Source organism: Macaca mulatta, chromosome 11 (genome assembly GCF_049350105.2).
Source record: "Macaca mulatta isolate MMU2019108-1 chromosome 11, T2T-MMU8v2.0, whole genome shotgun sequence".
Classification (NCBI taxonomy): Eukaryota; Metazoa; Chordata; class Mammalia; order Primates; family Cercopithecidae; genus Macaca; species Macaca mulatta.
In genome coordinates this window covers 11,819,944-11,847,714 of record NC_133416.1, presented here as the reverse complement: position 1 = coordinate 11,847,714, position 27,771 = coordinate 11,819,944, and the positions used below count along the sequence as shown (strand labels likewise).

General features: G+C 37.8%; 1 protein-coding gene across 11 annotated transcripts in view; it reads left to right on the top strand.

Moving 5' to 3' along the window:
• RIMKLB (ribosomal modification protein rimK like family member B) overlaps positions 1-27,551 on the top strand; it is a 104,985-nt gene extending 77,434 nt beyond the window's left edge. For 6 of the 11 annotated variants that reach the window (XM_077953088.1, XM_077953089.1, XM_015151009.3 and 3 more), the window contains 4 exons: positions 391-621; positions 2,497-2,583; positions 4,411-4,614; positions 16,865-19,282. In XM_077953088.1, coding sequence (XP_077809214.1) covers positions 391-621; positions 2,497-2,583; positions 4,411-4,614; positions 16,865-17,328 — 986 coding nt within the window. In that variant the 3' untranslated portion in view covers positions 17,329-19,282. 11 annotated transcript variants of the gene reach the window in all.
• The last annotated feature ends 220 nt before the right edge of the window (positions 27,552-27,771 follow it).

Below are 27,771 nucleotides of genomic sequence, written 5' to 3'. Positions count from 1 at the left end.
CGCACCCGGCCCATTTAGGTATTTTTTATGTGTATGCACAAATAAAACCTTTTCTCAGATTTGCCCTTTAAAATAAAAACTCAACATTATGTATCTGGGCATTTGTTCATCTCTGAACATACATGTTTATGACATTCTTTTTAATGGCTATGTGGTAATTCATTGTAGTGGTGTGTACTATAATTTCTTTAACCAGATATTTTTCTAATTAAATTTTCTTTTTTCTTACAGAGGAATATCTCCATCCCAATTTAATATTAACAAAATAGTACATTTCATTTTATGATCCAAACTTTGGCATATTACTGTTCCTCTATGGCATATTACTATTTCTCTATTTTATTGTGTATTTCCCTCTAATGGTTTTGGCCTTGTTTTTATGTATTTCAGGTCTGCGGATCAATGGAGAGCTAATCACTGCCTACCCACAAGTGGTGGTAGTCAGAGTACCAACCCCTTGGGTGCAGAGTGATAGTGACATCACTGTTTTGCGCCATCTAGAGAAGATGGGATGCCGGTTAATGAACCGACCTCAAGCCATCCTGAACTGCGTTAATAAGTTCTGGACATTTCAAGAGTTAGCTGGCCATGGTGTTCCTCTGCCAGATACTTTCTCTTATGGTGAGCCTACTAAAGAGCATGCATAGCCTAAATATTAACCACGGATAGTTTAATAGGATAAATTTACAGACATGAAAGAACATCTTATAGAAGTGACTTTCAGTTTTAACACACTGGACAGGCTAATTACAAATCATATCTTAAGATTTGTTTCATATTATGGGGGAAAATAGGGTTAACAAACTTTCAAGATTAAAAGTATTTTAGGTTTTACAAGCCATGAGTTCTCTGGTAACCCTCAGTAATGCTGTTGTAACATGAAAGCTGCTATAGACAATGCTTAAACAAATGAGTAGTTTCGTTCCAATGAAACTTTATTATAAAAACAGCCAATAGGTCAAATTTGACCCGTAGGCCTTAGTTTGCCAACCTCTGTGGTAAAAGATAATAGAATTTTATGACATTAATTTTTCGTTTTCTTCATTACCATTTTGATAACGCAAATATTTTAATGTTTTTAAAGAAAGTAACACTTTAGTAGGTATGCTTTAAAACAGTGCTTTCAACCTTCTGGTAAAAGGGGTTTTTTTTTTTTTTTTTAAAGATCAATCTGTGGTAGATTAATACTCGTGTAAAATATAATAAAACGATCACAGCAGTGCCAGATTGCTATAAAAGCTTCTGCTGCCTACCCTTTTGTATTTATCTGACCGCATAACAGTAGTGAACAAGTCCTATACAGGCACAGGTTGCAGGACCACATTCTGAGTAACACTGCTCTAAACAACATTTTGCTAATGTATTTCCTGCCTTTAATTCTCTTGTTTGGAAAAGACCAAACTTAAATTAGTGCAGAGTTTTCCATAAAGGTGTTTCTTCAAATATCCAGAAGAATGCTTGGAGATTTAATGAGGCTTTACAAAGGAACCCTTGTCCTCTCCTTATCGTTAATATTTTAAAGAAAGGAACTCTTCCTCCCCAACCCTCACCAAGCCTGTATGGCATGCGTGGACACGGTTTCCGTTTTTAGCAATTGCATAGGAAGAGACAGAATTAATGTAAGTTGAGAATTCTGTGTTTTTAATGCTTTGGGGATCTTAATAGTTTATAACATGATTGTACAATGTTGATTTTATGAGAATGGAAAGAAGAGAAAAAAGGCTAACCAAATTAACAAGTATTACCTTTGTTCTATTGATGAAGGATTAAAATTTGGTGACCAAGTCATCATAATTTTGCAAAGCTACAAATTACTCATATTTCACTTGTTTAATGAACTTTATCCTGTCTCAACTTTTCTCTCTCATCGTGCTGATTTTTGTAGCTACAGTCTATTTTTGCTCTAATTTTGTTATTGTGTCATTTGTTTTTGGTCAATAAAAAGAGTGAGAAAGGAGACTTAACCCAGGATGCTGAGTTACCCCAGTGTAGAAAGAACTCTGATTAATAATGGAGACCAAAAAAATTGGGGTGTGTGTGTTTGTTGGTAATAAAGAGGAGTGTGTCAGTGTGTGCAGCATCTCTTCAACCTTGGATAGATCTTAACCAACTAATTCTTCAGTTTCTTAATCCAAGCAGGGAATTGAATATATTAAAGTAAATCTTGGGGCTTCTATTATTTGTGTGGGAGAATAATAAGGATAAAAACATGAGAAATGGCATAGAATTAGGAAACTCTGTTTAGCTGAAAGATACTTAAGTTAGACATCAGAATATGTATAGGTTAAGGGAGCTATTTGTTTTATAAGGTATTGTTTTAAACTGATATTCAGTTATATTTTCAACTTATACATACTTTCTCCAAGAAAAAAAAGATAGCCATCAGGCTCTTACCTTCAACTTCCTTGTGCTGTTGGTTGTCTTTAGTGTAGATAAAATTGATCACAAAACACTTCTGCTGCTGTTTGTCTTAAATTTTTTTATTGCTCAAACCAGGTGGCCATGAAAATTTTGCTAAAATGATTGATGAAGCAGAAGTACTGGAGTTCCCAATGGTAGTAAAGAATACGCGGGGTCATAGAGGTGTGTATGAGTTGTTGGTAAGGTATATAGTTTTGAAACTATTCTTGCTTATTAATATGAGTGACTTTGAAGAATAATTAGAGGGAAATTGTTAGGTGCATGATACCTCAGACTTACAGAAGGCTACTATGAGTTGTTCAGTTTGGCTAAAAGCTATTTCTGTTTAGTGGTTACCTAGAGATTTTAACATACATACTTAGACTGAGTCTCAAGTTAGACCTGTCTGTATCTTCCTCAATAATATAAGGACCACCCGTAATCCCAGCACTTTGGGAGGCTAAGGCAGGTGGATCACCTGAGGTCAGGAGTTCAAGACCAGCTGTCCAATGTGATGAAACTTCGCCTCTACTAAAAATACAAAAATTAGCCAGATGTGGTGGCATACGCCTGTAATCCCAGCTACTCGTGAGGCTGAGGCAGGAAAGTGGCTTGAACCCGGGAGGCAGAGGTTGCAGTGAGCCGAGATCATGCCACTGAACTCCAACCTGGGCAGTAGAGCCAGACTCTGTCTAAAAAAAATGCAAAGAAACAATATAAGACCTTAGATCACTAACTCCAGTCATCCCCCTCTAAAGATACATAGTTTGAAGACTTAAACGAATAAGGTAAAACTATTAACACTTTATAAGATGTCATATGAAAATATCTTAATGATTTTGGATTAAGGTAGACTTTTTTTTTTTTAAATGAGATGGAGTTTTGCTCTTGTTGCCCAGTCTGGAGTGCAGTGGTGTGATCTCAGCTCACTGCAACCTCTGTCTCCCAGGTTCAAGCAATTCTCCTGCCTCAGCCTCCCAAGTAGCTGGCATTACAGGCATCTGCCACCACGCCCAGCTACTTTGTTTTTTGTATTTTTAGTAGAGACAGGGTTTCATCATGTTGGCCAGACTGGTCTTGAACTCCTGACCTCTGGTGATCCACCTGCCTCGGCCTCCCCAAGTGTTGGTATTACAGGCGTGAGCCGCTGCGCCCAGCCTAAGATAGAATTTTAAGGCATAAAATGATACATCAATCTGAGTACAGTGACATATTTTGTTTTGGCAGGAATGGCTGGATCAGAGTTCAGCTGGAACTGTTGACTGGATTCTTTATATTTGGCTTCTCCACTAGGGCAGCCAAGAGTCTCAGGCCTCCTTCGGTGAATGCTAAAGTGAACAAAGAAGCTGTATGACCGTTTATGGTCTACCTTCATAAGTCATAATAGAATTAATTCTGCTATATTCTCTTGTTTGGAGCAATCACAAGCCCTCCTAGATTCAGCCAGAAGTGACGTAGATTCAGTATCCCTCCTTTCCCTTCCCCACCATGGGAGGAATTTAGAACCATATATCTAAAACAGCGACTTCCATTGGCACAAAAATAGACAAATAGAGCAGTGGAACAGGCTAGAGAATTCAGAAATAAATTGAGGTAACATACTGCTATATTACTATATCCTAATATAGTATATTAGTATATTGTATAATAATATATCACACATATGTTTTAATTCAGAGATAAAAAGTTTTGCTAGTGAATGAGGTTGACATTATTGGCTAACCTGGAGAAGTACAAATCTAGACCACTGCCTCACAACATATATCAAAATAAATTTTAGTTTGTCATGAAACATGAGTTTGGGGAGTGGTAAAAGGAGATTATTTACCTTGTCTTTATATATTTTTGTATTATTTCACTGTTAAAACAGTTCTAACAAGGAAAACTTAAAAAAAAAAAAGTGTAATTGATTCTGAAACAGCAGATTGTGATACAAGAAGATTCAGATAATAGGTATCATCTGCCCACAATTGATGACTTAACATATATTTTTATTCTTTTCAATCGTAGGTAAAGCTGTTTTCTTGGCTCGAGATAAGCACCATTTGGCTGATCTAAGCCATCTTATTCGCCATGAAGCACCATACCTGTTCCAGAAGTATGTTAAAGAGTCTCATGGACGGGATGTACGTGTCATTGTCGTGGGAGGCCGTGTGGTTGGCACCATGTTACGTTGTTCAACAGATGGGAGAATGCAAAGCAACTGCTCATTAGGTAAAAATAATACAAATATCTTTCTAGTATATAGAGTGACATTATAACTTGTCCAGTGAGGATTCATTTGTGTGTAACTATAGACTTTCTTAATAAGTTGAAAAACGTGTTTCCTTTTACATGTAAATACGATTTTTACACATGCCATCAATGTAATTAAACTCGAGTTATTTTTCTAGTAATATAATTCTGTTTCACTGAATCATATTAAATCTGCCTTCACCCATTCTCAATTCGTAACCCAGTTTACACATGTATTGGATGTCTGATAGGAGTTAGAGATTCCCTCTTTGGTGATATACTTATTTTGTATATAATCAGAGTTCCTATAAGATGTCTTAACCCATTTTACCCATTGGTCCAAACAAGATTGCTGATTTTGATTTTCTTAAATATGTATTTTCTCAGATCTCTTATTGTTCAGGTACATCAGAGCTTAGGCTTTGGGTTTTTATCCTCCTCGTCTCTGTTTATATCACTTTCTTAGTAATCTTGTACAGCTCATGACTTTAAATACCGTTTGTATGTTAATTATTTCCAAATTTCTATCTCCAATTTAGACTTTTTTCCCTGCTCCAACTCCAGGTTTATATAAGGAATTGCTTACTCAGTATCTCCAAAACTGAAATCCTTACAATGTGTTCTACCCGTAGTTATCTCCTTATCATTTTATTCTTATGTATGTATGAGTGAGTGAATGATGGGGTCTTGCCTGTCACCCAAGCTGGAGTACAGTGGCAGGATCACAGCTCACTACAGCTTCAACCTCCCGGGCTGAAGCAGTCCTCCTGCCTCAGCCTCTCAAGTAGCCGAGACCACAGGCACATGCCACCATGCCCGGCTAATTATTTTATTTTTCATTTTTTGAAACAAGAGCCTCACTCTGTCACCCAGGCTGGAGTGCAGTGGTGCAATCTCAGCTCCCTCACTGCAACCTCCACCTCACGAGTTCAAGCGATTCTCCTGCCTCAGCCTCCTGAGTAGCTAGGACTACAGGCACCTGCCACCATGCCCAGCTAATTTTTTTATTTTTAGTAGAGACGGAGTTTCACCATGTTGGCCAGGCTGGTCTCAAACCTCTGACCTCAGGTGATCTGCCTGCCTCGGCCTCCCAGAGTGCTGGAATTACAGGCATGAGCCACCACACCCCACACCGGGCTAATTTTTTACATTTTTTTTTTGTAGAGATATGGTCTCCCTATGTTGCTCAGGCTGTTTTCAAACTCCTGGGCTCAAGCAATCCTCATGCATTGGCCTTCTAAACTTGTGGGATGATAGATGAGAGCCACCACTTCCAGCCTGTCTGTCTTGCTTAATGACAGCTCTGTTTTTCTGATTTAGACCCAAATCCTTAGAGACATCCTGGTCCCTCTCTTCTCTTATACCTCATATTCAAATTGTCAGGAACCCTTTGAAATCTCTACTCTCAGAATGTTTCCAAATCTTACCAATTTTTACCATCTCTACTCCTAATACCATCTTCTCTTATTTGGATTACCTATAGTAGCCCCTTAAGGGGTCTTCTTGCTTCTACTCTTCCCTCCTAATCTCTTCCTAACACCACAGTGGTATGATGGATGCTTTTACATTGCAAGTCAAATCAACTCTCGCTCAAAATCCTCTAATAGGGCCAGGAACCATGGCTCACACTGGTAATCCCAACACTTTGGGAAGCTGAGGCAGGAAGATCATCCTGAGCTCAAGGTTCAAAGCCAGCCTGGGTAATAGAGGGGAAGACCCTGTCTCTACAAAATATAAAAATAAATTATCTGGGGCCAGGCTTGGTGGCCCAAACCTGTAATTCCAGCACTTTCATAGGCCAAGGTGGATGGATCACTTGAGGCCAGGAGTTCAAGACTAGCCTGGCTAACATGGTGAAACCCCATCTCTACTAAAAATATAAAGTTAACCAGGTACAGTGGCACATGCCTGTTTAGTCCCAGCTACTCGGGAGGCAGAGGCATGAGAATCTCTTGAACCAGGAGGCAGAGGTTGCAGTGAGTCAAGATTGCCCTACTGTACTCCAGCCTGGGCGACAGAGTGAGACTGTCTCAAAAAGAAAAAAAAAAAAAATTAGCTGGTCATGGTGGCATGCAGCTGTGGTCCCAGCTACTCAGGAAGCTAAGGCAGAAAGATTGCCTGAGCCTGGGAGGTCGAGGCTGCAGTGAGCCATGATCATACGATCATACCACTACACTCCAGCCTGTCTCAAAAACAAAAACAAACAAAATTCCTCCAATAGCTCCCCAGTTGCATTCCCAGAAAAATCTTAAGTTCTTGCCCTGGCTACCAGGCCCTAGGTGATGTCATCCCTACTTATCTCTCTGAGATCTATAACCACATGGATGAATCTCAGAAACATAATGTTCATCTAAAAAGGCAAGTCAAAGAAGAGAATACATGTATTTCATTTATATAAAATTTAAATATATGCAAAACTAAACAATGCAGTGTTGGAAATACAGACATTTAGTAAAACTAAAGGTGGAATATTGATAAGCATGAAATTCAATATGGTGGCTTATTCAGAGTACATGATAGAGTAAGAACACAGTGAAGATTTGAAAGATATTGGTTATATTAATTTTACTTTCTACTTTTTTTTTTCTGATGGAATCTTGCTCTGCCACCCAGGCTGGAGTATAGTGGTGTGATCTCGGCTCACTTGCAACCTCTGCCTCCCAGGTTCAAGCAATTCTCGTGCCTCAGCCTCCTGAGTAGCTGGGACTACAGGTGTGCACCCCCATGCTGGGCTAATTTTTGTATTTTCAGTAGTGATGGGGTTTCGCCATGTTGGCCAGGCTGGTCTTAAACTCCTGGCCTCAAGTGATCCACTCACCTCAGCCTCCCAAATTGCTGGGCGCCACCAGGTGTGAGCCACCGTGCCCAGCCTACTTTCTATTCTTGAAAAATGACTTCTGCCTCCTTGAATTAGCTCTTCATGTCTCGTTTTAATTTTTCATTATAACATGTCATGCTGACTAGCTAGAAGAGAGCTAAATGGCATCTTTTCTTTTCTGGGTCACCTTTACCTTACTACGTTGAGATTTAATTAATAGTTACTCTTCATATTTTAAGCAAAAAGAACTTTAGAAAGTAACTTAGTTTTATATTAAGAAGTAAATTGTTTTTTTTTAGTTTGTTTTGAGGTCGGGTGCTGTGACTCAGTCCTGTAATCCCCCGCTCAACACGTTGGGATGCCAAGGCAAGAGAATGGCTTGAGCCCTGAGGTTTGAGACCAGTCTGAACAGTGTAGAGAGACCCCATATCTACAAAAAATAAATTAATTAAGCCAGACGTGATGATTCACACCTCTGGTCCCAGCCACTTGGGAGGCTGCATTCTGGCCTGGGCAACACAGCAAGACCCTGACTCAAAAAATAAAAATAAAAAAAGGTTGTTTTGAGATCAGTGAGGCTTACAAAAAGGTATAAAGGATTCCTTTGCACCCATTAACCAGCTTTAGAAATAAGCCGTCAATATAGTTATCTGTTTACTCTCTCTGATCATTTTCTTCTCTCTTCCCCACATCCTGAACTTGGTATTTATCTTTCCTATAATGTGCTTTCAGTGCTTCTGTCTATATTCCTAAACTAGTTATTATTTTGTGTTATAAAACTTCATCCTTAGATACATCGTCAAGAGTGTTTCTGGGTTAGCCCATTTACCCAGAAGTGGGATTTCTGTGTTGTAGTGTATTACAGTAATTCAGCTCTACTAGATATTGCCAAATGATTCTCCAAAGTGAGTATACTACCTTAGGATTTCTCCGCATCAAATACTATTTCGTATAGTGCCACCTTCTTGCCAACCTGTAAGGTCGGTAGACATTAAGCCTTTTGCCAAAATAATGTGAATTATGTCATGTTATTACTGTAATTTATCTCTCACTGTTGAGGTTATGCGTCTGTTCACTTTTTTAAGTGCATATTCCAGTATGTCATCTATGAATTGCCTGTGCAGGTCCTTTGTGTCTTTTTTTAATCAAGATTTTTTTTTTCCTTTTTTGTATTGATCTACAGGCTCTTTTTCTTTTTTCTTTATAAAAATATTTTATTTTTTATAGAGATGAGGTCTTGCTGTGTTGCCCAGGCTAGTCTTGAACTCTTGGCTTCAGGTGATCCTCCCATCTCAGCCTCCCAGAGTCCAGTGATTATAGGTGTGAGCCACTGCACCTGGCCAGATTTATCTAATCTGACTTCAAATTCTTTTGTCGGTTATATGAATTGTAAGTACAGTATTTTCATCCCAGTCTGTGATATTTCTTCTTTTTTTGATTACAGATTTTGATGGACAAAAATTGTCACTTTTAATGTCAAGCATATTCATCTATTTCTTTACGTTCTCTACTATTTTTAAATTGAAGAAATTCTTCTCCACCCTTTGGTCATGTTCAGTTCTTGAATACGGTCTTCTAAAAGCTTTTCTATGTTTAGGACTTTAATCTACCTGAAATTGATTTTGCTGTTCAGCGTGATGAAAGAGATCCTGTTTTCTTTTTTCAAAATGAGTAACTGGTTGTCTGAATGCTACTTATTGAATAGTCTGTTTATTACTAATTTGTAATGTATTTAATTTCCACATGTCCATGGGTCTATTGCAAGGTCCCTTAGTCTATTGTATCGTGCTTTTTCTCTATGAATACCAGTCTTTATTCTTTTGGTACTATGTGTAGATATCTGATAGAGCAAGAGCCTCTTTACCTTGTGTGTCAGAATTGAATTGCAGTTTGTGTTCAGTGTTTTACTATTGTGAGCAATAATACTATAAACATCCTTGTGAATATGCTTTGTTTTATATACTGGTGCTTTTGTCTTGATAAGTCTCATCAAGGTTGGAATTGCTGGAACAAAATACATATTTAAAAAAATTTATGGCCAGGCACAGTGACTCACGCCATAATCCCAGCACTTTGGGAGGCTGAGGTGGGAGGATCGCTTGAGGTCAGGAGTTTGAGACCAACGGGCAACATGGTGAAGCCCCATCTCTACTAAAAATACAAAAATAAGCCAGGCATGGTGGCAGGCACTTGTAGTCCCAGCTACTCAGGAGGCTGAGGCAGGAGAATCACTTGAACCTGGGAGGTGGAGGTTGCAGTGAGCTGAGGTCATGCCACTGCACTCCAGCCTGGGCAGCAAAGCAAGACTCTGTCTCTAAATAAATAATCAGATTACTTTTTTTTTTTTTTTGAATCTGCCTCCTGGGTTCACGCCATTCTCCTGCCTCAGCCTCCTGAGTAGCTGGGACTATAGGCGCCTGCAACCATGCCTGGCTAATTTTTTGTATTTTTTGTCGAGACGGGGTTTCACTGTGTTAGCCAGGATGGTCTCGATCTCCTGAACTTGCGATACGCCCGCCTCAGCCTCCCAGAGTGTTGGGATTACAGGCGTGAGCCACCGCGCCTGGCCCAGATACTTTTTAAAAAGCCCATAACTTTTTGCATTTCAACTTGTAATTTTTTTTTTCCCATCAGATGAGAATTACTTGCTATTTTACGGCTATTTTACTTTATATTTTTCTCACCATGAACAATGAGAGAATCTTTTCATAGTTTATTTGGTCATTTGTGTTTACTTGTATATGTATTGCTCTTCATTATATTTGCTTACTTTTAAATTGGGCAGTTTTTGTCTTTTGAATAGCATTTCTGACCAATGACTACTAAATGCCAGTATGTCCACCCCAGATGTCAGAAACGCCACCATACAATTTCCAGATTCTCCCTAGTTGAGAACCACTGCTTTAGAACCTCCAGTATAGTGTTAAGCAATAAGGATTGCAGTGATTTCTGTCTAGTTTCTGATTTCCTCTGAAATAGGTTTAGTGTTTTGCTATTTAGGATATTATATTTAAGGAGGTTGATTCTATTAGAGATTCTGTTAGAGTTTTTAGGAGGGATGATTGTCAGATTTTATCCTGTGCCATCTTGGCATCTTTAATTTAGGACCAGAAAGGTTTACAGCTCAGTTTTATTTAGCTATCGTAATAAGGGTCCTTAAGACCTTTAATTTCTTGGTGTGATGCATTATGTTGATACATTTTAGGTTAAAAATAATTTTTCTGGCCGGATGCATTGGCTTATGCCAGTAATCCCATCTCTTTGGGAGGCCAAGGTGGGCCTTGAGCTCAGGAGTTCAAGAGCAGCCTGGGCAACACGGCAAAACTGTATCTCTACAAAAAATACAAAAATTAGCTTGGCATGCTGGCACATGCCTGTAAACCCACTTAACTCAGGTGGTTGAGACGAGAGGGAGAGGTGGTGGTCACAAAAAAAAAATAAAAAGAATTTTTTTTTTCTTAATTGCCCTTTGCATTTTTAAAATTAACCTTCTTTGGATAGCTTACTATTCTTTCAAAAATTACTGAATTTGTTTTTTTCATATTTTATTTAAATTTATTATTATTATTATTTGCAGTTGCAAGATTTAATAGAATGAAAACGGGGCTCCCATAAAATGGAAGAGGACCAAAAGGGGTTGTCGCTCCCTGCTCGAATGCCTGGTTTATATCCCGATCATTGTCCCTCCCCCTGTGCTCTCAGGCGATAGATGATTTGACTCTTTCTTTACCTCCCTGCTTTAGCCTAATATGTATTTTAGTGAGCCTCTTTACTACTTGATTGGTTGGGTGTGAGCTGAGTTACAAGCCAGTGTTTAAAGGTGGGTGTGGTCACCTTCCCAGCTAGGCTTAGGAATTCTTAGTCGGCCTAGGAAATCCCGGTAGTCCTGTCTCTCAGTCCCCCTCACAACAGCAAAAAACTCAAGTGCTGTTGGGGAGGTTGGCCGACGACCGCTTTTAACTGCTTCCTGCTGAATTGGGGTGTAATAGGGGTCGTGCAGTTGAGATTTCCTCGGGAGGGGTGCCTTCAATGTCATTAACATCGCAGCATGGGCTAGCAGGCTGGTCCAGGGGTCCACAGTAGATCTTAATCATGGACTGCATTTGGGGCTCCATTTGAAGAACGATTTGTAGTTTTACAGCTTCGATTCTGGAAGAGACAAACTTAACAAGGAGGTTAAAGATACAGGGATTGAAAAGTATGGCTTGAAGTGCAGGGGCAAATGGGTGTGGGTGGTGAAAATGGGGTTTCCTTTAGAAAAACTCCTATACGATGGAGCATCAATATTTCCAAGAAGCCACATTCTTGGACCATGCTTTGAGTATTATAGCTCCTTTAGAAGCCGTGGGTCACGGAAGAGAACCGTGGAACCCAGCAACTAGTGTTCAGCTTGATTAGGACGAACCTGGGCACTTAGCTGTGAAGGAACAATGGCAAGCCTTTGGCCCTGTCGGGAGCAGCAATGGGTGCCTTGCTGGATCACGAGCACAGCGGACGCCCCGCCGGATCCGGAGGGGTGGAAGTCAACAGCGGGTCTGGGATGGCGGCAAACAGCAGTGGTGGACGGCGAGCGAAAGCTCAGCTCCAGCCATAACAAACACAGACCACAAGAGAGTGCAGTTGCAAGATTTAATAGAGTGAAAACTGAGCTCCCAACAAAGGGAGGGAACCCAAAGGGGGTTGCCCTAGAATATTTTCATCTATTTTTATGAGTAAGATTGGCCCATAATAATTATTTTTTAAAAACTTTATCACTTTTGATATTAAGGTTATGCTGGCTTTATTTAATGTATTGAGGAGTTTTCAGTCTTTCCCTAGGGCATTCTATATTGGTAAAGTAACATTGGAATAAAGGATAGCTAAATAAAACTGAGCTGTGAACCTTCCTCGCCCTAGTTCCTTTTGTAGTAATAGTTTTTATCACCTTCTGAAACCCGTCTGTAATAATTGCCCTGTTAAAGTTTGCCTCTTCTGGGGCGGTTTTGGAAATAAATGATCCATTTCTTTTAGGTTTCCAATTTTTTGCCAAAGAGTTTTGTGAGATATTTGCATATGCTGCTTTTAATCTCTGCTTTGTGTGTGATTCTCTTTCTTGTCTTTCTTAATCTTACCAAAATAGCCTTTGTATTTTTAAAAAATTCTATCTTTCTCTTGTATTTATTTTACTTTTTGTTTTCATTGTATCTGTCTTCCTAGTTTCTTTGGCTAGAACATTTAGTTTTTTTGTTTCAAAATGAAGGCATTTCATGTTAAACATCTTCCTCTGGAGAACTTTCACAATGTTGGAAGGTATTAGTATGAAGCATTTTTCTCTTTTATTTATAGATGGTTCTCATTTTTCTTTGTGATTTCTTTGATCCAGGGGATCAAATTTACAACCTCAAAGTAGTTAATATTCTTTTGGCTGCCTTTACCATTACCCCATTACCTTCTTTTTCTTGACTTACTAATACTGTCAGAGAATGTGGCCTGTAATATTTTTTTTTTAATTTCATTAAGTTGTTTTTGGTGTGTGACCAGCATGATTGTTAAGGAAAAAATGTATATATGGATGTATAGTCAGGAGAAATAAAGATGTGAAGTAAGTTTATTTTGCCTATGTTTTCTATAAGCAGTATATAGCTAAGTTTTGTTTTTTATTCAAATCGTACTAGTTTCCATCTTTTAATGGAAGATTTGGTCCATTTTTTGTATAGTTACTAATATACTTCATTTTATTTCTTCCATCTTATTTTGTGTTTATTATTTAACTCAAATTGTTCCTTATTCTTTTTTCTTTTCTGATTTTTGCTGGTTTGTAAGGTACCATTTTGTTTTCACTCCTGCCACCAAACCCAGTTAATTTGGGAGATCAGCAAGGGTTTTGCATTCCATTAATGGTTACCTTCTATTTTCTTATGCTCATAATCAGACACAGTCTCTACAGTTACCTGAGAAGATCATTTTCCTTGATACTTTATTTACTACCTCACTGTACCATCATAATAATAATGAAGTATTTGGAATACCTTTACTTTCCCTGGGCATTCCTTATTCCCTGTCCCCTGCAATGGGAATATTAAAACAATTTTATTTCCTTCCTACTCCTTCCTCTTGATTCATTCATTTATTGAGTAGTTTCGAGTACCTCCAAAGTGTCAAGTACTGCTGTAGCAGTAATTTATTTATTTATTTATTTTTGAGATAGAATTTTGCTCTTGTCGCCCAGGCCGGAGTGCAATGGTGTGATCTCGGCTCACTGCCACCTCTGCTTTCCGGGTTTAAGCGATTCTCCCACCTTGGCCTCCCACATAGGTGGCATTACAGGCACCCACCACCATACCCAGCTAATTTTTGTATTTTTAGTACAGACAGGGTTTCACCATGTTGGCCAGCCTGGTCTCGAACTCCTGACCTCAGGTGATCTGCTCTCCTTGGCCTCCCATAGTGCTGGGATTACAGGCATGAGCCACCAACCCTGGCCTCTTGTAGCAGTATTTTGTATATACTAGTGAACACAGCAGACAAAAATCCCTAGTCTCATTGACCTTATGTTCCAGTTTTGCTGAAATCATCTAATAGTTTTAGTTCAAGTCTGTTTGGAATTTGTTTTACTATATGTCTCTTCTGTTTCATGAACCCTTATATGGCATTTTATCCATTCCCAGGCAGTCTGTCTTTATCTACTTAAAATGAATTATACCTGTATTGCAAAGTACGCACCATGGTTTACTCCTCATATTCATCTTCCCATATCTTGAGATCTCTGTTAGCCATTTACTAGTATGTTAGTATCATTTCTTGATTATTTTTCCTGGTGGGCTATCAGAGTCATAGATACCCTCAGATATTCTGTTAATACAAAAAATACACTCGAAGTGCTTTTTCTATTCTCTCATTCAGCAACAATTCACACAGAACACTTATATGACCACATGTGAGGGATTTCTCTTATCTATTTGGAGATACCATCAGATCTGACAGGTCGAGGGCTCAGTCACCAAGAGTCACCAAGACTATCCCCCACTCCCCACCTCACCCCCTTCAGACACCAGTTGCAAGTCCAGACCTACAGAACTTCTGACCAGGGCTTCAAGTTGGGGTTCCCGTGACTTTCTGCTTAGGTTTGATTAATTTGCTACAGCAGCTCACAGAACTGAAGGAACATTTACGTTGTGTTTACCTATATATCATAAAGGATATTTCAAAGGATACAGGTGAAGAGATGCATAGGGCAAGGTATGGGAGAAAGGATATGAAGCTTCCATGCCCTCCCAGGGCATGCCACCCTTCAGGAACCTCTGTGTTCAGCTATCCAGAAGCTTTCTGAACCTTGCCCTTTTTGATATCCAATTGGATAGACATAATTGATAACCATGTAAAAATGTAATTGAACCAAAAGGGTATGATCTAACACTAGTAGACTGAGTAGGGAAACCCAGCAAGGCTTGTCTGTTCAGATTCTTCTTGGCCTCTCTGTGCCACATTCCTTCCTCCAGGGTATGGAACAGGCCTGGAATGAAGTCTTATGACCAACAATCAGAAAGGCTGTGACAGATTAGAGTCCTGCTGTGGGGTAGGTGAAAGGAGGACAGGGAAAGGTTAGATTCTATTTTCTAAGGCCTGCAGTGCCCCAACATTATAACAGAAGACTATAACAAGGGCTGTTGGAGTTATATGCCAGGAACCGTGGACAAAAAGCAATATATAATTTAGATCAGAATATCACACGTCTTTCTTTCTCCCTGAAAGAAGAATAATACTTTGTCTGAGATATAATTCTTTATATATAATTCTTACATTATATAATATAATGTAAGAGTCTAGCTTCATTTCTACCGCCTTTAAGATTTTATTGTTGCAGTTTAATGTCCAAATCTACTCTAATTTTTTTCCTTTGTGGGTAATTTATTCTTTGTAAATATTTTTAGTAGTGCTCAAATTTTATTGGGATTTTGTAGATATAGTTGTGTCTTTTCTTATCAGTTTAACCTGGATTTTAACTGTTTTAGTCAGCAGACTAAATTTATTCCTTATACAGTTTTCTGGGAAATTTCTTCGTTAATTATTGCCTCTCCTCCATCTGTTTCTGTCCTGAGGAGTATTTTTCTGATTCAGTTCTCCAGTTTTTTCTTTTTTCTTTTTTTTTTGAGATGGAGTCTCATTCTGTCGCCCAGGCTTGAGTGCAGTGGCACAATCTTGGCTCACAGCAACTTCTGCCTCCCAGGTTCAAGCGATTCTTGTACCTCAGCTTCCTGAGTAGCTGGGACTACAGGCACATGCCACCACACCTGGCTAATTTTCTTTTATGATTTCACCTCACATTTTTAGCTATGCTTTGCATATTCCTTGATTTTCTAAGTCAACTCTCAAAAGCAACTGTACTCTCTTTGAGTTTCTCTATTGGATTTTTTAGTTGAGTAATCGTGTTTTTGTTTTAACTTGAGAAAGTCTTTTTGTGCTGAACTTGAATCTCCTTAAAGAGCTCTTATTTCTTTCATTAAAGTCATAGATGGATTATTATTGTTTTGTTCTTACATCAGGGCTCACTCAGCTTGGGTTATTTGTAGTATTCTACATGGCCTCAGTCTTACAAGTGCTGTGAAGCAGAATCATCTAAGTCATGGGGCATGCTTCTACGGAAGTACCTAAAAGAAGTCTTTTGTTTCCTTGGCTCCTTTATTCCTACAGCCTCAGTGGTAGGGAGGATCCACCTCACCTGTCTAGCTACTTCTGGCCTTACTGGGGTCAAACACTACAGGCAAACTCACATAATGTTGTCATCCTCACTCCTACGGATACACAGAGCTCTCGGAGCCTAGCTCTTCTTAAAGTTCTTTGCTTTCCTGTCCTTAATTCAGAGCTTTGTGAAGCTGATCTCCAAGTGAGAAAATCAAGTTCTACTTCCTTTCTCTTCCTTCTTTTTGTCAAGACCAAAGACTTCACTTAAATCCAGCCAGCTACGTTATGACCCAGAAGCTTTTTGGCTTTGAAATGACAGCTAGAGTGAAGTGGGGGCTATAGAGGAAGAGAGCTGTGTTCAGGTCACCACCTTCCCAGATCTTATCCCATCCTCGGTTCTGTTATGCATTTTTATTATTTTTATAAATCGAAAACCAGTAATACTTTTGCCATCTGTAAAGTCTAATTGTATTCATGCTGAACTTCCTTATACTTGGTTTATGTTATTGCAAGTAAGATAGACTTGGAAAAAATATTGACAACTTATGAAATCATCAATTCCTAAGAGACTGGATAGGGAGAAGATTCCTAATTAAGGAAATCTAGACTTAGAAGTCCTAATTTTACACTAGAATAGCACCTTTATTTTCACTATTAATTTAGAAGAGAGGCTTAGCTTTGGAGGCCAACTTTAATTTTATTTCAAAAGTTCATGATTTTGTTAATTTCCTGTCTTGTTTCTCTTGCCAGGTGGTGTGGGGATGATGTGCTCATTGAGTGAACAAGGGAAGCAGCTAGCTATCCAGGTGTCTAATATCCTGGGGATGGATGTATGTGGCATTGACCTGTTGATGAAAGATGACGGCTCCTTCTGCGTCTGTGAGGCCAATGCAAATGTAGGTTTCATCGCCTTTGATAAGGCTTGTAATCTAGATGTAGCTGGTATCATAGCAGACTATGCCGCCTCCCTTCTACCCTCTGGCCGGCTCACCCGGCGTATGTCCCTGCTCTCCGTGGTGTCCACTGCCAGTGAGACTAGTGAGCCGGAGCTGGGTCCCCCAGCCAGCACTGCTGTTGACAACATGAGCGCAAGTTCCAGCTCTGTTGACAGCGACCCTGAAAGCACGGAGCGAGAGCTGCTCACCAAGCTCCCAGGGGGCCTGTTCAACATGAACCAGCTGCTAGCCAATGAAATCAAACTACTGGTGGACTGACTCCACTGGTAATTAACCAACAAAACCCTTGTAAAACTTTCTTTCTTTTTTCTTTTCTATTTTTGAAACCAACTTGCAATGCTGTTCATGGAGGATGCTCAGGAAGATGAGAGAAAATTAGTAGGATTAGTTGGAGAGAGTGGGAGATAGATGAGACCTCTGCTCGTAAGATGTTACTTTCATTTACAAATCCTACAAATAGAGAGGCAGAATAGGTGGGGTATAGAAAAATGTCAGGCTCTCATAGTTCCCCTTTAAATTGCTAAAAAATTTGTATACTCATAGGCCATGAGGAACAAATACTTTTTTTTTTCATGGTCCCTTGCTTTTGTTTTTGTACAATAATAATAATAATAATAATAACAGTTTTGCTACAAATATCCGAGTAGCATAACTTCACATTGTGTTGGAAGATTTGTCATTGAGGAAAACATCTGCTTAAATTACAGGAATTTTTGTATTATACAGCTCTGAAAATTCTGCCATTTCCTTATTAACTAGCAGCTTTAGTTTGTAGTTTATGAAATCTCAAGGGGCTCTTTTACTGGGATTTCTTATTTTTGTTTTTTGTTGTTTTCCCCTTAATTTGGTGGGAGGGTCAAAGTGACTATAACCCAATAAAGACTTCTTAATGACAAAATTGGCATGTTTGCATGATGAAATGGAAATGAACAGTATTGCAATGTCCGGTATACAAAATAACATTTATTCGATGTAGATAAAATTACACTACTTTAAAATATGTGCATTGACTTGTATTTGTTAGTGTTTTAGTCTTTTTTGAAAGATGTGCTCTGTTAATGTTGCTTTTTTTTTTTTAAATACATGCTAGTCTAACATTTCCTGCTCTATGCCTGCATCTTTAACAATGGCCAAAGTGAAGAAAATGCTACCTTTTTTGTTAACAAGACACTGACTTGAAACGTGTACATTTAAAGCCTTTTATTTTTTCCCTTTTTCTTTTGGTGGTTGGGCATTTAAATAAGGACAAGGAAAAATATTTTTGGGGGCAAATCAAGAGCCTATGAGTTCTAAGTATACAGCTGAAGTGATTTCGAATGCCAGCGTTATATATTTGCATTTTTCACATTTTACAAGGGAGTATATATGTATGTGTGTGCACGCATGCATGTGTATGTGTTTTGCTTTTTGTTTACATCAGCTAATCAAAAAGGATAATTTAGAAAATGGAGCATGATGGGAAACAGAGTTTATGACTTTAAAAAACAGATGAGTTGTCTTCATAAGTAGACTCCACTGGGGTAGAGGTATTCACCTTAAAACATAGGGTGAATAGATGCTTTTTTAGGCCTTTTCGTGTATATGTACGTTGTTTGTTTTTTTCCTTTTGTTTCTAGCCTGTTCAGTGTACAGTTTATTCAAGGCTACATGCTTTTCCTTAATGCTTCTGGCTATGCATTTTCTCTTTTTACATATAGGATTGGGATTGGGGGTGGGTTGGATGTTTTTGTTTGGGGACTTATTTAGTAGTATTGAGTCTCTTATAGCCCTACTCTTAAGCCTTCAATACTGTCCACTCTTTATATTCCTTTACTTTCAGAATTTATAAAAGCCCCCAAACTGCATATAATATGAGCCTTTAAAACATGGGTAAAACTAATCCCATTGATGGGTTTGGATGGTATGTTAAGAAATGGAGATGCTGCAGAGCCCAACGTAATTTTTTAAACAGCAAGTTTTCCATCTCCCTACAAATCCTCTGAAGCTTTTACCCAAGCCTTTCTTGCCTCTCCAGTGCTATTTTCCTTCAGATGGACCTTAAACATAATTTCTTGGACACTACTAGAGAGACTTCGAGGCAATAATAAAATATCAGTATTAACCAGCTATAACAGAGGTTTGATCATGCTTACTTGTACAGTTTTTCCCCCATTTTAAAAAGGAATGTAATAAAATTTGTTTTTTCCGTAGAATTAAATAATATTAAAATTGAGTGAAAGGTTGATTGTTGATGAATAGAATAGTACTTCTCATCTGTGCAGTGTCTCATTTCACCTCAGAGAAAAGGATACATAAGAGGAGTTTGTAATTTATCTTAGGATATTCTAATTGCATTTAAAAGAACTTATCTTGCACAGGGTAATTGGGGGACTCACATACATATATTAGTACCTCTGACTCATTAACAGAAAGAAATACTTGATACTTCTTTCGCTGAATGACCATACTGTGGAGGATGCATACTATTTGGTATAGAGAAATAAATGAGGAAGAAAGAACTGCTTAATTAAATTATCATTCATATGTTCATGTAGAGACCATCTGGTTGCCATGTGTATTATGACAATACACTTTGAATAGTTACATATCACAAGTATATAGATGAATACATTTAAAACAACCTCTTTATTCAATGAAAAGGTCATGTTTGTGTTGGTGGGGTAAGGCATCAGGAAAAATGTAGTTAGTCTTTTTTTAACTTACATCAAATTAACCAACTATATTATAGGAAATATGTGAAATTAGTTCATTAGCTTTATTCACTGTTATGCATTCACATGATATTAAAACATACACTCACATGTTAGAATGAAAAGAGCAGTAGTTATCTTAGATTTTAAAAACATGGATATCTTCTTGAATTCCTTCAAGATTAAGGTAAAGAATAAGAGCAAATCATTCTGGAACTACCCTAAGGAAACAGCAGCAGATATTTAGGTGAAAGTTAAATTTATTTTCATAATTGTTTAATAACTTTTGTATAATCTTCATTGCTATTATGAGATAAAATGTGTATATCAAATATGTGTAATGATAAAATCTGAATTATTGTGAATTTTTTGTATATTGTTAAAATTGTAATTCTAAATTGTATTTCAAAAATAATTATTTCTGATATTGTTTTTATGTCACCCATGATGAAAACTGGACTTTATATATCTAAACATATAAGTATGAACTCTTCTATTTAAAATTTTTAATAGTTTTTTTCTTTTTTGGTGCCTATAATTGATTGGTCATTTCTGCTGGCTTTTCTCCAATGAACATTGAAATCTTTCTGTATATGTTATCAATAAGAAAACTACCCTGGAACAGTAGAAAAACCCAACAAGAGACTTGGCATTCATCAAGCACATTATCAGACTTTGAGAAGGTATTGAAGGCATTGACTTTGAAAATCATCTTTTTCTCAAGAAGAAAGCAATGGAGAAGCAAATTTGCTTCATTCAGTGAATCCCCAGTTTGGGGTTTGTGGGGCTTAGAGACATTGTGAATCAAATCTTGTGTTATACTTTTCTCCTGGCTCACTTTTTTTGAGAAGGTTTATGGGCTATTTGGCTGGTGAGACACGATCCCCTCCTAAGAAAATGTAGGTGCTCAGACAGGTAACCACTGCTGCTACTGTTTTTATTTGTTTGTTTGTTTAATTTTATTTAAGATTTGTTTTTGTTGTACTAGGATTTTTAAAAATGTAATATATTGCAGGATTTATAACCAGGTTCACTGACTGCTTGCTTGCTTTCTTTTTTTTTTTTTTTTTTTCTTTTCTTAAAAAAAGAAAACAAAGTTTCATTTAAAATACATTTAGGCACCTTTGGAGCTTGGATTTTGGAATGTTTCAGTAGTGGACAGAAATCTGCTGTTGGAATCTTCTAGTCTTCCAGGTTTAATTTGAAATGTTTTTAGTTTTGTTTTGGATTTTTGTGTGGTATTTTATTTCCTTTATACCAATGCCATTTTGCCATGCTGTTTTGGGGTGGCTGCCTAACTCTAGTGAAAATTCTTTCTGTATTAACGAAAGTTTGGCCTTTGAAAATCCTTAATGTTTTGCATTTTTTACATTGTTTTTAAAGAAATATTCTAACTGCTTGCACTGTTACTGTTCTTTACCAGCCTTTTCAGGAGCCAAAAAAACAAATACAAACAAACAAAAAAATACCCAGAGAAAAAACTTTCCTTCTTCCCCCTTCCTGATGATGAGTGAGAAGTATTGAGAACTTTCGGGGTCAGTGCCCTTCTAAACTCCCCTTCCCCCAATAATGCAGCTGTGTAATGAATGGTAAATGCACCGGTTTGGATTCAGGCACAGCCCCAGTCTGCCTGCAGGTAATTTGACTCTTTCTCCTTTCTTTCCATCACTAGGCTAACTTTTCTTTTTTAAAAACTTCTTCCTTTATGTACTTCAAAAAAGTAACCATGGGTTTGTCATAATTCTCACTTAAAAATAATGCATAAACATATCTAGCAAGTAATATGATTAAAGAAGAGCTTTTGGGGATAAAGTTTGACTTGGTTATGATATACCCAAGACTTTCTTGGGAATTTTATCCATTTAGATGACTCCATTTCTTGCATATATGTCTATAATTAAGTATTTCAGAGTGTGACTTTTTTGGCTTTGTTTTTGTTTTGGGTTTGTTTGTTTCTTCCATTGTGCTACTCTGGCTTAAGCTTTTTCAGGGGTTGGTGTTCCGAATACACAGTGAGCTCACAGTATAAAGACATCAATTAGGAGTTGACAGGTATGGAAAACTAGAGTTTTGAAAGGTAAAATTAGGTTCTAGGTTATATATATGGTAAAAACTCAACATAGCATTCATTTTACCTTAGTGCTTCTCTTTCTGTGACATTATGAAAGTGAAAGGGAATAATAAGACAAAGATAATACAAAAAAATTTAGTTCTTTTAGGAGCAATGTGATTTCAGAACTAATCATTTTGGCATTTCTAAGATACTAGTTCTAACAAGGAGATCTGAGCAGTTTGAGATGATCAGAAAATCATGGTTTAAACCTTCAAAAATTACAGGTTTGGACAGATAGGAGGACGTTTCTGAAGCACAACATGGCTAAGCACGTTAACCAAGGACATAAAATGTCAGGGATAGGACTACACCTTGTCCATTTGAATAGCCTTTCTGTTAAGTAGTAAATTAAACTATCCTCTCCTCTGTCTTTACCCCAGTCTACCTACCCTTTCTTCCTTTCTCCTATACTTCCTAGAGTTTTAGCTCTGAACTTTTATTATTTTGGATATTATCATCTTTCTAATAGGTAGAATTTTAGTAAAAGTAATCAGGGCCTTTTCAAAATACACTTCTGAATAAATTTCATCCTGTGGCTTTAGACATACTATCCAAAGAGGCTATACATCCAGCAAGTCACTGGTTAGTGAATAGGAAGTCTTGGCTTGTAATGCTATTTCTTGTAGCTAAAGGAAGACATGTGATAAGTGATTAAGCTGTTCTGTGCTTCAGTTGACTCTTATAAGGACAGTCATTCCCTTTAAGCATCTTAAGACAAAAATATTTATCTGTTTAATTGGAATTTACTAACAGAGGGATCCCAGCTGCACTCATGCAAGAATGTGACATATACCAAAAAAAAAAAAAAAAAAAAAAAAGCTCATGCAGGAGAGCCTTGTTCTCTTGCTGATAAGAATGGCTAACATTAGTAACATTAGAGCATACAGACTATGTGATTGTATTAGGCATGGAGAGTTAAACAACCTCCGGTCAGCTGCCTGTTTGAATACCACTGACTTGCTAAGAATGATTTCGCTTTTAGATTTTACCATATTCAAACTTACTAGGTGAGCCTTATATAGCATATATACCTGGGTGCTATTGTGGGGTTTGGGAACATGAGGGGTGGGGTGAACTGTTGTTGTTTTAGGTTTCAGTCAGACAGACATCCCTGTGCCTCAGTTCCCAGAAGCACAGCAGGCCTCTAGGAGCATCCGTGGGAACGGCGCAGTCCTGACATCACCAACTCTCCTGCTCAGGCTCATCCCATATACAGAGGTCAAAGGGTGGGGTTTGAGATTGGGGGAAGGAATGAGAAAGTAGAAGCAATGTCACTTCAGTGCCACTGTTGACTAGTCTTTGGTGCTTATGTCAGTGTTTGTTTTATTTCCTGATTTTTTAAAGTTGGCAAAACTGCATATTTTTATCTCGATGAAGGCAGTGGGAGGGTGGAACAGAAACAAGCCATTACTGCTATTTCTAGTTCATTACTAGAGACTGTCCCTTAATAGCTAATGTAGAATAAATTTGAAACATAGACCTAGATGACAAAAAGAATGGGAATAGAAATGAATCTCAGGATTTGAACAAACAGAAGATGTTTATGCTGTGTTAATCCCCAGTTCTACAACTGCTATTACATTTGTCATTCTGTCTTCCCTTTTCCCCTAATTCTTTTATGTACGTATACAGTTTGAGGAAATGTGCATTTATGGTCAGTCCTTTTTAAAAGACTTAATGACTTTATTACTCTTTTGCAAAAAAATATACCCACTGCTTATATGGGCATACAAATGCTACCCTATTTTAAATGTAGGTGGCGTATGTGTTCGTGTTTTAATGTATTCAGAGCCATTGGGCAATAAGCAGTCCAGAACATTGAAAACTCAAGCAGGTAAAGCACCTAACACCCTTAGTTTCTAGAATTACTTTGAAAAACTTTTATATTGCTGCATCTTCCACAGTTCTTTGGGTAGTCTCTGAACTTAAAATTTGTAGGAGTTGTAGACTACCTACTTAAAATTTTAAGTTATGGTATTTGTTCATAGATTGTAGGGGTAGGTGAAGAAGGAAACAGATAAGAAAATGGCTTCTTGAGGTGGCAGCTGCTGAGTGGCTAAATCTTTCCACTTTCTACTTTTTTTGTAAATTTTCCCAGCTTAGCATGAACATTGATCGTACAGTGTTTTATTTTCTGTGATTGGGATTTTCGTTTTTTATTTTTGAAGCGAAGGTCTTAGAGAAACATTAAAAAGTTGGTGTATATGCAAAATATGAAATGTTAAACAAAGGGATTTTTTTCTATTTAATCTGAATGGTAAGCAAGAACTTTTTCTATATACCCTTCTGCTGCAGCAGAGAACTAAACTGGTAGGTGGCAGCAGAGGAAGGAATTCTTCAGATTGATGGCTACTGACTTAAAGCCTGCATAGGAGAAGAGAGAGAGCATGACATACCAAGTGAAGCAAGGGGGACAAAAATGGAAACAGGACTAAGATTCCTGCATTTTGACTCTAAATGGTAAGTTATCTTTAACTAAGAATGTGTTTTTAGTCTGATAGCCATGTTATATAAATTACATGATTTGGTACTGTGGCATGTAATCATAAATGCCTGTAGGTCCTTGCCTTACATTGAATTTGACCTCACTGGTATACTGTCATTCTTTTCTTTGAATAATAACTAATAGTATGTAAAATTAGGATTTTCTTCTCAGTATGTTGGTATATGTGACCTTTATGGAAAAATTATGCTGACAGTAAATCTGAATTTTTTTTAATTTGCAAGATAAATAAAATATGCATTGTTAATCATTTTATACAAATAAAAGGTTCTGGCCACGCACCATGGCTCACGCCTGTAATCCTAACACTTTCGGAGACTGAGGTGAGTGGATCATCTGAGGTCAGGAGTTCAAAACTAGCCTGGCCAACATGGAGAAACCCCATATCTACTAAAAATACAAAAATTAGCTGGGCGTGGTGGCAGGCACCTGTAATTCCAGCTACTCGGGAGGCTGAGGTAGAAGAATAGCTTGAAACCCAGGAAGCAGAAGTTGCAGTGAGCGGAGATCACATCACTGCACTCCAGCCTGGGTGACAAGAACAAAACTCCATCTCAAAAGAAATAATAAATAAAAGATTCTTCCCTTTTTAGTGGGAGCTTTGGGAAATAACAAAAGGGTATAATTGGAAAAAAATTACTGGGGGTGAAGTGATCTCTTCCAACTGGCTGTCTCTAGGTCAAGACCCATTTCTTTGTCACTGTGCCATGTTCCACCCTGCCATCAGTTCCACCCTGCCTGTTCGCCTTTCTCTCTTGCTTATCTGGCTTTTCCCCTGTTCCTCTCTCTCTCCCTGTCTTTGTGCCTCTCCCTTACCGAGTCTGTTTGTAAGCTGCTTTCTCTCACATTCAGTCCTGAATTTTAATTATCCGATGTTGCCATTTTCCATCTCTGCCTGCCTGTTTTTCCTAAGAGAGTGTATATGTCTGTCTTTCTCTTCCTCCCTCACTCCCCACTTTTCATTTGCATTCTTCATTAGAATTTGACTAGACTGAATAGAAATTAAGTGATACTTTGAAGTTCTCTAGAATTAAAGAATGTAAATTTCAATTAAATTTATAATAAGATGCAGACCTGTTTATTCACCCAACTACTTATTTATTTTAACTATAGTATCTGTTGTTTCTGGCAAGATCAGTTGGACAGAAATGAAAGGCATATGGTTCTTATCTTATTTCAGCTTTTTTTTTTTTTTTTTTCCTTGAGACGGGGTCTCACCCTTTTTTGAGACAGAGTCTCGCTCTGTTGCCCAGGCTGGAGTGCAGTGGCCGGATCTCAGCTCATTGCAAGCTCTGCCTCCTGGGTTTATGCCATTCTCCTGCCTCAGCCTCCCGAGTAGCTGGGACTACAGGCGCCCGCCACCTCGCCCGTCTAGTTTTTTGTATTTTTTTAGTAGAGACGGGGTTTCACCATGTTAGCCAGGATGGTCTCGATCTCCTGACCTCGTGATCCGCCCGTCTCGGCCTCCCAAAGTACTGGGATTATAGGCTTGAGCCACCGCCCCCAGCCTGAGACGGGGTCTCACTCTTTCTCCACTGTACTCGAGCCTAGGTGACAGAACAGTAGTTTTGATTACTATATAAAAATGTTAATGCTCTAGAACTGAAAGAAAGTGATAAACTTGAGTTTTAATCTGAATCAAAAATTGTTTTTTTTCTGTAATTTATTGTAAAGTTAACCTGGAACACGAGAGAGCATTTAACTTGAATTTTGTTTGTCTAGGCATATCGGCGCAATAATTTTGTTTTATTTTGTGTATGCTACAAGGAATTTTCATTAGATTTTTTTCTCTTGGTACAATTTTTCTGACTAAAATGAAGCATAATTGTCTGTATTACAGGATTGCTAAGGAGTAATAGTATGGATCATCTTTGTGATTTTTTATATGTATAGTATATAATTATAAAAATATATAATTATAAAATATATATTATGTAATTATAAAAAATGTATTTTTTGTTTTATTTTTTTTTTTTTGAGACAGTCTTGCTCTGTCGCCCAGGCTGGAGTGCAGTGGCGCGATCTTGGCTAACTGCAACCTCCGCCTCCTGGGTTCAAGCGATTCTCCTGCATAAGCCTCCTGAATAGCTGGGATTACAGGCGCACGCCATCACGCCTGGTTAGTTTTTGTATTTTTACTACAGACGGGGTTTCATCATGTTGGTCAGGCTGGTCTTGAACTTCTGACCTCGCGATCCGCCTGCCTCAGCCTCCCAAAGTGCTGGGATTACAGGCATGAGGCACTGCGCCTGGCACAATTATATTTTTAAAGTTACGAATATTCAGTGTCTGAAATTAGGTTTTTTTGTTTTTTGTAAAATATGTTATTTGTATAGTGCAGTTTAAATTAATTCCTGGGAGGGTGAGCACCATGGCTCTTGTCTGTAATCCCAGCATTTTGAGAGGCCAAGATGGGAGGATCACTTGAGGCCAGCCTAGGTAACAAAGCAAGACCCTGTCTCTAGAAAAAACAAAAAAGAAAACTTTGGGAAAATATATTAACTAAATAAGCTGTCTAAAATCACAAAACTTACAGATTAAAAAAGGAAAAACGTTTTGGCTGTTTTGATGTTAGCATCTTAATTAAGCAGAAAATATTATGGACCTATAAATTGAACTTATGACTATTCACTCACTAGAGAGAACAATTTCCAGGGAGTTAGAATAGTTTTTCCTGAAAGAGAGTCAAATTTGGGAAATAAGATTGTTCTTGTAAAACAGTAATAGGTTTAGCTTTTATTTTTTAATGATAAGAACATTAAATGTCTTCTAAGTCAGAATCAGAGTGTACCTTTTTTAGTTGAGCTCACCAAGACAAAGAATGGTAATAACACAAAGCTGGTTGTGATTTTTGGTAGTCTAATCAATTTAGAATGTTTTATTGTCATGTTAGTTGATTTTCTGTCTTTATTTTCTTTTTATTTTTTCTTATCCTGGTTATAGAGACTTTTAATATCTATTATTTAAATAAGTTGTGTTTTTCCCCCTTAGGTTCTTTTGAAGTAACCAGTGGGGTTACTTTTTTGCTTACCCTCATCAACAGAATGGATGGAGATAGATTTGACTCTGTGTTTTTTCAAGTGGAGAATGTGAATGTACAGAACAAGAAAGCAATAACTAACCTGTTTGATGCCGTCTGTTTTCTAAATAAAGACACCATGCACTGGAAATAAAATAGCGTGCAGTATGACTTGTTCTTTATATCAGTTCACTTTGGTTCAGATATCTAGACTTGATTTCTAGCTCCACATGTCATTCCCTTTTTTCTACTCTTCGCCTTTTGCTCTTGAGTCCTTTGGTTCTTAACAGGCTGATTTCTATGATACCTTCTAACATGATTACTCCTTTTGGCACATAGGTGAGCACTATTCAGTGGATTTTCCCCTGTCCTTTTT